Source organism: Gossypium hirsutum, chromosome A13 (genome assembly GCF_007990345.1).
Source record: "Gossypium hirsutum isolate 1008001.06 chromosome A13, Gossypium_hirsutum_v2.1, whole genome shotgun sequence".
Lineage (NCBI taxonomy): Eukaryota > Viridiplantae > Streptophyta > Magnoliopsida > Malvales > Malvaceae > Gossypium > Gossypium hirsutum.
Window position 1 is genome coordinate 111,075,467 of NC_053436.1, and position 10,707 is coordinate 111,086,173.

At 29.3% G+C, this 10,707-nt stretch overlaps 2 protein-coding genes across 2 annotated transcripts; one reads left to right on the forward strand and one right to left on the reverse strand.

The window, feature by feature from the left end:
- Positions 1-1,214: 1,214 nt before the first annotated feature.
- LOC121212691 (transcription factor MYB59) lies at positions 1,215-3,266 on the forward strand. Its single transcript, XM_041085956.1, has 3 exons — positions 1,215-1,672; positions 1,832-1,961; positions 2,562-3,266. The coding sequence occupies exons 1-3, from the start codon at positions 1,549-1,551 to the stop codon at positions 3,058-3,060; spliced, it is 753 nt and encodes a 250-aa protein (XP_040941890.1). The 5' UTR covers positions 1,215-1,548; the 3' UTR covers positions 3,061-3,266.
- Positions 3,267-6,112: 2,846 nt separating this feature from the next.
- Positions 6,113-7,951, reverse strand: LOC121212692 (probable aquaporin TIP1-2). The gene is made up of 3 exons (XM_041085958.1): positions 7,633-7,951; positions 7,282-7,532; positions 6,113-6,683 (listed from the first exon to the last, which is right to left on the reverse strand). The coding sequence occupies exons 1-3, from the start codon at positions 7,763-7,765 to the stop codon at positions 6,309-6,311; spliced, it is 759 nt and encodes a 252-aa protein (XP_040941892.1). The 5' UTR covers positions 7,766-7,951; the 3' UTR covers positions 6,113-6,308.
- Between the last annotated feature and the right edge of the window lie 2,756 nt (positions 7,952-10,707).

Below are 10,707 nucleotides of genomic sequence, written 5' to 3' on the forward strand. Positions count from 1 at the left end.
AGATAAAAAAATAAAATTTTCAATTTTTGGAAAAACCGATCACCACTATTAACAGAGTTGAGAAACAAAACCCTTAAAAAAATAATATCGAACATATTGAAAATTGTACATAATGTAAGGGTCCCTCTCAACAATATTAAAATTAATTTATATAAAATATGTAATACTTTAAATACAATAATAATATGGAGAAAAAGTAGTATGAACACAATTTTATCAATTTCCTTCCATTTTTCTTTTCTATAAAATTAAGAACTTTGCAATACCCTAACTACTAAAGCACACCTAATGCCATGCTTAGTTGTCCCCAAAATCTTATTTAAATTAGATTAAAATTATAAATATCTAAATGAATTAATTGATTTTTAATATATAGTGTGACAAACAAGAACAAAGTAGAATATTGATATTTATATTTATCTATATTATATTTAAGCATTTTATTAAATTAGTGTCGCCATTTAATCACGTCATTAATTCAATCGTGAAATTATAAAAATTCCTTTTCAAATTATAATTAATATTATTATGGTGATGTTTTTATCTTTTCATACTTTTATATCATCTTCAAACAAAACGATTAAAAATTATAAATCTAAATATCAAACACGTTTTCAATAATATTAGGATGCAAGATAACGAATTTGCAAGTTTCCTAAAAAGAATTTTTCACCCACATAGTGAATATGACAAAATTTAATATATTAATCAAACATTTAACAATAATTTTTTTTTAATAATAAGATCCAACTCCCTCTTCCTAAAGAGTTACTTTGACATCAAAAGAGTGCCTTCACATATTCCATGCTTTTTGAAGACTTTTTTCCTATACTTTGCTTTTATTTTTCATAGGTACTCGTAAATGTAAAGATGGTGGGATCGATCACTAAATAACAATTTTAATATATATTTAAAATTTATTTTTGAGTTTTATTAGTTTGGGTCATATTTGATGAGCTTAGGCTAATAACTTATGTCAAAAAAAAAAATAAAAAAATAAATCTGATCTGAACCATTTTAAATAGTTCTTATTCTTGATTCAATAACATTTTTGAATGGTTTATTTAAAATTAGATTTAATATTTTTATCTAAACTAATATACTTTTTTGAGTTTTGATTCAATAGATTTAATTTTAGTAAGATTGATTCTACCTAATTTTAAAATCGAATTGAATTGGGCAAACTTTTCCAACGTTATTTTTCCATTTAGGAAACTTCACTCAACATTATTTAAAATCCAAGCAACATACTTTACTCAAAAGAGAAATCTAGTAACTTCCATTGCCATATTCCCCTACATCCAACCAAATAAACTCCTCAACTATTAACCAAAGCCCAAAAAGATTACAACCATAGATAAAATTAATTTTATTATAGTGCCTAATGACATCACTTCATGCTAAGCTTCCTATCACAAAGATGACCATCCCCACACATGAAAACCATACAATATATCATTCATATATATATATGTGAGTAGTGTAAGGCCTAAATCACCACATCAAATAGAGAAAAAAGAGAAAAAAAAAAGTGGGAAGATAACAAAAATGGAAATGGTGAAAGATGAAAGCTGCAGAAAAGGTCCATGGACAGAAAAAGAAGACATGGTTTTGGTGAACTTTGTGCACTTATTTGGGGACCGGCGATGGGATTTTATTGCCAAAGTTTCAGGTTTGATTTGAAGGTGTGGAGGGAGAACAAAAATTGATACCATATAATATAGGTAGGATTATATATATTTTGAAGCTTTTTTGTAGTTCTTTAATGGAGGTTTTTAGCTTTTAACCATATGAATATATGTGTATGTTGTGTTTTTGTTTTGTTTTGTAGGGTTGAACCGAACAGGGAAGAGTTGTAGGCTAAGATGGGTTAATTATTTGCACCCTGGTCTTAAAAGAGGGAAGATGACACCCCAAGAAGAAAAGCTCGTGCTTGAACTTCATGCTAAATGGGGCAATAGGTATAATTTGGTTTATTTCTGGTTTTAGTCCTTCAAATATGTTAAAATTTGGGATTTTATCTCGTTTTGTTTTGATTATGATGTTATTAGTAGGTTTTAGTTCTTCTACGATGAAAATTTGATCCCTTTTTGTTTTAATTTTACATAATTTGTTTTTATATTTTTTATGATGGTATTAGTAGGTTTAAATAGATAATATCATAATATTAACTATTCAATTTAATCTCCTTTTAGTCTCTTTGTTGAATAGAAAATTTCTATTTTGACCCCTCTTAAATGTTAAAAATATAATTTAAGCCATTTTGAGACAAAAAAATTAGTTTTGGTCCCCTAATTAAAAAAAATTCTCGCCCCCCATCATACAATTCTTGGCTTCACCCTTGAATTCCACACAAGCTAGACTGTAATAGCAACAACTAATGGTATTATTAGTTTAGAGCTATTAATAACATTATAAAATTAGAAAGATCAAATTATGTCAAATTAAATTAAAAAAGATTAAATCTCAAATTGCAACATCATATAGGGAGTAAAGAACAATTATACCTTATTGTTTCTCTTTGGGAAATTCTGGGTTCTGACCAGGGCTTATAATTGCAGGTGGTCGAGAATTGCTAGGAGATTACCAGGGCGTACGGACAACGAGATCAAGAACTATTGGAGAACTCATATGAGAAAAATGGCTCTAGAAAAGAAGCGATCCACGTCACCATCATCATCATCATCATCGACTGTCACTAGAGTCGATTCATTACCATCATCAGGTACTGGGAAGGTAAGTTTTTATGACACCGGTGGTCCAAAAATGGCGGTTTTCGATGATGTTAAGGGATACTCCATGGATGAAATATGGAAAGACATTGATATGTCTGAAGGAAACACAACGAAACTGCCTTCGTCTGAAAATTACAGTGAACAAGGTTGTTGTAATCACTTTTCTTGCCCTTCAATGGCTTCTTCTCCTCCATGGGATTTCAGTTGGGATTATTCATTGTGGAAGATGGATGATGATGATGAAGAAGAAGAAGAAGAAGAGAGAAAGGTGTTCATTGCAACAACTAATAATCAATTATTCAATTTATTTGTTCATAAACCCTAATAATTAAACCTCTAAAAAATGGGGTTCTCTCTAAGCTTATATATATATCATTGTTGTAGTTCATTTCCTAGTGTTTTTGTGTGTGTGGTTTAAGTCCTCATAGAGGAAAAAAGAGAGAGAGAGAATCCTTTGTTAAAAATCTCCCTTTGAGGTGATCACTTGTATAATTTTCATATGGATTCAATATGAATCACTAGTTTAATTTAGCTTTTTAGGTTCTAGTTGTTTTAATGTTGATGTTTTCGGGTCCAATTATTAATACGACTAAGTACAAGTTCATATCATTTTAATATTCTACTCACTTTAGGTTTAAATCATTTCGAGTCATTTTTAAAATCAGGGTTATTAATCAGAGGCAAATTTGAGAGAGGTCTAATGGAAATTTTGCCTTTTAGTCCCCTCATCAATATTATCGTTAGAAGTTAATATATGGTAAAATTGTACTTTCCTCAAATGAAAAATTTTCTGCTTAATCCCTTAAAAAAATTATTAAACTATAAGCTCATACATAATGAAATTATACTTTTAACCTCCCAAAATATATAATTTAATTCCAATCCTCCTTAAAAAACTTTCATTTCGCCTTTGTTACTAAATTTTTATAATCAAATTGATTTAAATTAAATTTGAATTCAAGCTGATTGGACAGATTTCAGAGTCGAGTCAAAACTCATAGATATAATTATGCTTAAAGAAGTTCTTGGTATAGAAAAAAAGAAGGTTGGATTCTTGATAGTTAGTTAAAGGTATGTACCATTGGTGAAGCTTCAATCATATAGTTCTAGTGAGAATTGATTCATTATAGCAAATAAAGAAAAAAAGAAAGAAAAAGGCAACCATTAGTGGATAGTGAAGTAAATGGGACAGGGTATGGTCACTAAAAAGCAAGTTAAAACAAGCATCAATTTGTAGGGTGCTTCCACCAATGTGGTAGAGCTTATGCTTTATGACTTGTGGTCCTTATTGTATTGCTATCATATATATAATGTATATATTCTTTATATTTATATTAATATTCCAGGTATTTTCGAAGATGAGTATAATATAAAGTAAAAAAAAAATTAAATATATACTTATGTTGAATATATATTCATAACAAAATTTCATCTAAATTCGAGTAACATAGTTGTAATCTACAATCATATGGTAAGTTATGTAAAAAGATAAATGAAACCTAGAAGCTCATGATATTAATTCAATCGTACACTTAAATATAATACAATATATATATATTATAACCAAAGTTAGTGGCATGTGACTTTTTATTCATAACTATTGGTATTTCTGACTCATTTTTAGTTGAATAAAGAAAAGCTTGAAAGTGTTATCAATTTGGTAGAGATATTAAGTGGACACAAGAAAGTAATACCTATGAAGGGCCACTATCATATTTCAACTAGTAGGACAACGACAAGTAATTTTATTTTTAAGATATTTTTTTTTATGTTCGTTATACGGTTTATAAAAATTATTTTTTTAAGTTTATAATTGTCATTTTCAATAATATTATCTCGAGAATTTAAACTTAAATTTTTTTAAAATTTTTTTCTTTAAAGTGTAATATATTGTAACATTACAAATAAATTTAACTAGTGACATGCCAATCATATAACAGGTATTCTGCACTAAATCTAGATCAAATGACAAAGTGGAATAAATTCAATAAAATCACCCCCACCCAAGGATTGAGGATACTTTTCAAAAGATTCTAGTTCTAATGCTTTTAAGTTTAAATATGATTTTTTTTATTTTTGAAAAAATATTCATTTTGTGGAGTATGTCTCGTATTTTGAATGAAACAAAGTCGACGTCTAGATAAGAAAGAGTCCGCATCCCAACGACACGACATACCATGTCCCGACGAGAAGAACCCATCGTTCCGACGAGCCAAACATGACGTCACGATGTGGCAACATGTTTCCCACTTAACCGGATTTCTTCTTCTAGTTAAATTCTGTTGTCTTTTCCTAGTATAGTTCTAATTATTCTAGAGATATGTTTTAGTTATATTTCTACATGAATTTCAGCCTATAAATACGCCTTTTAGCAACCCTAGATAGTTTAGAATAACTACAACAAAATTAAAAGAAAATTTATGAGAATTTTGGGAAAACTTTGTATTTCAAATTCGGAGTTTATTTGTTTCTCTATCTTGTACTCCTATTTCAATTTTTGTTATTTTTAGTGAAACTTTTTTTGAATATTTTTTCACCTAAATATTTATATCAAATTTTATCGATTTTCGTTCATTGCATAATTCGAATTCCAACAACACATTTGATATATATTTGGATGTTGCTATAAAGAAGTTGGCAGGTACCGTGATCACTTAATACTTTTATGGTCTAAAAAAGGAATATTTTTATTTGGCCCTCTCTAAATTTCTTATATAGCCTTAATTAGCCTCTCTATTTTAAAAAAGGAAAATTTATGTTTACCCCCCAAGAATTTTAAATTTTTTTTCTCTAAATACTAGCATTTTCTTAGAATAAAGTAAATACATATTTGATCCTTTTAAATTTTTATTTTGATCTGTGGGAAAATCTATAATTTGATATAATTAATACACTTAACCTTATACTCATACGAAAGAAAAATGAAACTAAACAAGTACAATGTTTTACTTTTAATACAAACTATAATTTGGATTATTTGAATAGTTAGGACCTTATGTAAATAAAGGTTAATATAGTATTTGATATTTAAGTTTGGCTTTAATATTCAATTTGGTACCTGAGTTTTTTTCAATTTGATATTGAGTTTGGGCCTAATGTTCAATTTAATACCTAAGCTTTTCTTTTGTCCCAATTAAGTACTTATATTTTTTTACTAAAACACATGTAAAATATTCATTCAGTCGTATGAAGTCATTCAATCTCGGTACCAAATCGAATATTGAAACTAAACTCATATATCAAATCGCATATTAACTCTATAAATATATAAAAGTTATAGTGGCATTGGCACTATAAACTATTAAACCTAATATGTTTTGTTTTTGTTTTTTTAATTATCAAAAGTAAATTAAATGCATTTTTTGAACAATTTCAAATGACTTAACAAAAACAAGAAGTTCATACCAATCAACAATTAAGCGAAAAAATACAAACAACTTGGAATTAAAAAAAGAAGCAGCAGCCAATAAACAATAATTAAAAGAAAAAAAAAACCAAATCGACCCACCCAAATTTCAACCCATTTTAATTGAAAACCACATAAGGACCTAAAAGAAAGTACTCCAAAATATTTTAAAAATCTGCACTAGGAACCTCTTCATATGTACTTGGGGCAATAAAGAAAACCTCGTATACAATGGCTGCAATGGCTGAGCCAATGAACGGACCAAGCCAATAGACCCAATGGTTGTCCCACGTCCAACTAACCACGGCCGGACCGAATGAGACCGCGGGGTTCATGGACGCACCGTCGAAGGCACCACCGGCTAAGATATTGGCACCCACGATGAAACCGATGGCAATGGGTGCAATGATGCCGATGTTGCCCTTCTTCGGGTCGACCGCTGTGGCGTAAACAGTGTAAACCAGGCCGAAGGTCATCACTATCTCGAAAACGACTGCGTTCCATGCTCCTACCCCGGATGATAAGGAAAATGCCGATGTTGTCTGCATCGTAACATGTCCGAAAAACAATTGAAATTTTTGTTAAACCGTGAAATGAAATTTTTTTTTCTAGGTCTACTATGCTAAAACTAGGTCCTTAGTCCACTTAATTTGATATGATTCAATACTTCTATTATTTATAATGCTTAAAGTAGTTGACGTGATTTAAAGGGAAAATAAATCCAATCATCATGCTAACCAAATGCTAAAAATCGAGATTTAATATTTCTACTTTAATTTAGCATAATTTAATCTTTCTATTTTTATAATACTATTAGATGGTCCAAATTTATAGCATTATATAATTTCTGTTGTTAAGATTATGTGATTCTTTTTACTGTTATTCGGTTAAAATGTCAGAATTACATGAAAATTTAATCAATCACATTCAACCGATAATACATATAAATTGAAAGTTTACGATTTATTTTTTCTTTTTAAAAATTTCACATTATTACTTTAACAACAACACTAACTTGTTATCGAATTAGATATACTAATTAACATAATAAAAGCATAAAGACAAAATTACGTCAAATTATAATAAAATTAAATCATAGAGGGACTAAAATTAGAGTTAGACCCTTTTTTGTAAACTTACCATTCCACCGGTTGAGAACTTGAGAAGGAAGCAAGCAACGACAGATCCAAGCAACTGAGCTATCCAATACAAAATACTCCTCACCAATGTAATGTGGCCACCCACGAAAGCACCGAACGTGACGGCGGGGTTTACGTGTCCGCCGGAAATGTTAGCCCCGATCGAAACCGCCACAAACAACGCCAAGGCGTGAGCCAATGCCGCAGCTACTAAACCCGCCGGTGTCGAGGAGCCATCGTCGGTCAACTTGTCTAAAAAAATCATACCGATAATGATACATACAAAATGCAACAAAAAAAATATATCAACTATGACATTTTTATCGATATAAAAAAAGTGTATGATACGTACTGAAAGCCATGCCCGAGCCTTCACCGGCGAAAACAAAAATAAGCACTGAAATGAACTCGGCTAAAGCAGCCTTGAGTGCATCAGCTTGGCCGGCTTCGGCCGGAGACCCGACTGCGATTCGAGAAATCGGCATTTTATTTTTATCAAAATAAAGTATTATCGAACTTTAAATTTTTTGCTTGCGTTATATCTCTTTTTGGTTGCTTCAGCTTTGTTACTGGTAGTGTTATATATATAGGGGGGTCTAATCAGTTTAATGCAACGAGTATGAACCGGGACGAACCGGGATATAAACCGGAGCAACCATTCTTTTGGTGACAATCACGCATGTAAATTGTTCGTTGAGGTAAGAATGGTAGGCGAAGGTCTCCAAATGGCTCACGTTTTGACACGCGGATGGTTGGTGTGGATTTGGATGGCCAATCAGAGGGTGGAGAATTTTTTGGATCACCGACTAACAGTGTGGCAGTGGGTCCCCCACCTCCCCGTGATGGTTTTAGCTTGGCCGTCACCGACCATTGAGTGTGGTCCATTCATTTCGGTCCGGCTCAAATTTAACTTAAATGATTTTTATTATGTATCTAAATTTAATTATAAAGATATTTTAATATTGATATTAAATTTTATTATTATTATTTTAAAATAATTAAACAAGTTATTTGGGTTGGTTAAGGTGAGTAGACTCGATTTCGAATTTTGAAAATTTTTAAAATCGACTTATGATTTAATTTAAGTCGTCAAGACTTTTATTCATACTTTGTTATAAATATTTCATTTAATTTTTATAAAAATTTAACCCTAGTATATAGCTTTTAAAAATATATTTTAGTAAAAATAACGTATTTTTCATTTCTATTTTATGGTCCATAAAGATTAACTTGTTCGAGATTCATAGATACCCCTCCCAATAATATTACCTCCAGAGTTTCAACTTTTAAATTATTTTTCTATTGTTTTTCAAAAAAATTAGATTTGCTTAAATCTAAGACTAAATTACAATAACATGACTTTATATATATATATATTAGTGTCATGAGTGAACTTGGCATAATTTCGGTAAATAAAATTACTAAAAAACTATCTTTTATTAAAGTAATAAATAAAATTATAATGGTATTTTTGCCTTTTCATATTTTATATAAAACAACTACAAGAACAAATGCATAGGAATTGAATCTAAGATTAATTAATTAATGTCTAAATTTTCATTTATATATGTTATAATAAATGTCGATAATGACAATAGAATAATCACAAAACAATAAGAAAAGAAAAATAAGAACACATACAAATTTTACGTGTGCAAACCCTTTCATGAAAAAACCACGAATACAAGAGAAAAAATTCACTAATGTTGAAAAACAAATGATACAAGAAGAGTTTTACTACATTTATTTAAGAGTTGAAAAACTTGTTCTAATCAAAGTTAAATAGTAGAAGTATAATTCTATACAGTCTCAACTTGTGCGGTATGGTTTGTACCGCGGAGGCTTCCTTAACCTTTCACCCCCACGAATCCCCTTATTTTATCACTGTATTTATTTTTTCAACAAGTATTAGAATTCGAATGATATAAACTCTAACAATATATATTTTTTAAATTATGACATAATCTAGTGTATATTTATATAATTTAATCTTAATATTTTTCTATTAATTGTTTTAATTAGGCTTCTTAATTATTAAAAGGGATTAGTTAAAAATAACTTATTAAAACTAATTGAAAAATAAGTAGGTACTAGTGGAAATGTGGGGTTGAGGATTTAAAATGGAATAAATAAATCATGAGTGGTTATTACATCAATATTTTTCCCACTCCAAGTAATATAATAGTTATATATTCAATAATTTTAAATTTTAATGTTCAAGATTATTGGTTTGTTATATCTTGCCCAATAATATAATTGAATCAATTTGCTATTTATTTAAACCATTGGATGCCATCACAATGTCAAAAATATATTAATAATTAAATGTGCATAAAAATATGTTTAAAATTATTTAATTTTAAATTGAGTTGATTGGGTTGGGTTAAGGATAAAAAATCATTCCTCGAGCTTGGTCCACGGATCAAGCTGGATAGATCATATGGCCCATAAATAGGTTTATTCAAAAAACTTAAATTAAATAATTTTGACATAACATAAAATACATGTAGAATAATGTAATCAGCACAACATGAATGGACGACATAATTAATAAATAAGTTTAATTTATCTATTATATTTTGTATGAAGTGTAGATGAATAAATTTTAAAAAATTTCGTCAACAGCTTTGATAGAATGTTATATGTTTTTGTATAATATAGTAGAAAATACATAAAAAAGTTAATATTGTATCATCGAGGGGAGGTTAATTTCAATGGGAGAAGTTTGCAGAATGTCATTCGTCGAGAACCGACAAATCCCTCAATGAATCAATGTTGTTCTTGGTGGGGGATTTTGTTTTCGAACTTTACCAAAAACTCAAGGCTTGAAGAGATGATGGGTTTACACAACTAAAATGCCTTGCTAACGCTTCAAATGAGGCATAAGTGTAAGTTGAGTACCACTTGGGCAATTTACTGTTCTTTCGAACATTCTAGCTCTCGATAAGATTAAAAGATAAAATTTCATCAAAGACAATATTGATCCATTAAAGGGTCTATCAGCTCTCAACAAACAGCATTTTACAAATTTCTTCTTGCAAAATTGACCCTCAACGCTTATAATTAGATTATTTTAAAAAATAATTAAATCAATGGTAGATAAAAAGAAAGTTGACTATGAAAATTGGGCTTCTATTTTAATGTGGTACAGTAATTTTGGAATAAAGCCCAATTACTCATTCTTTTGATTGCCAAAAGGCCCAATGATTTTTAGTTATCGAAATTATAACGTTCATATATTTTTTGGGGAAGAAAATCAAAAGAAATCTCTTATGATGAAAATTTTTAAATAATTTAAGTGATATTATTTTTAATAATATATTATTATTTAATTTGTAATTAAAAATAGTAGTAGAAATTATTACAAGCTATCGTTTTGATTAGTTTTATTGAAAGATTAAGTTATCCGTTTAAGCTTTGAGGTTGG

Bases quoted from the DNA above. Each gene is read 5' to 3' on its own strand.
- LOC121212691 (XM_041085956.1), top strand. From the start codon at position 1,549: ATGGAAATGGTGAAAGATGAAAGCTGCAGAAAAGGTCCATGGACAGAA. The intron at 1,673-1,831 runs GTTTGATTTGAA...TTTGTTTTGTAG, and splicing joins TTTTATTGCCAAAGTTTCAG to GGTTGAACCGAACAGGGAAG. The intron at 1,962-2,561 runs GTATAATTTGGT...TTATAATTGCAG, and splicing joins CATGCTAAATGGGGCAATAG to GTGGTCGAGAATTGCTAGGA.
- LOC121212692 (XM_041085958.1), bottom strand. From the start codon at position 7,765: ATGCCGATTTCTCGAATCGCAGTCGGGTCTCCGGCCGAAGCCGGCCAA. The intron at 7,533-7,632 runs GTACGTATCATA...TGATTTTTTTAG, and splicing joins AGGCTCGGGCATGGCTTTCA to ACAAGTTGACCGACGATGGC. The intron at 6,684-7,281 runs GTAAGTTTACAA...GTTACGATGCAG, and splicing joins AGTTCTCAACCGGTGGAATG to ACAACATCGGCATTTTCCTT.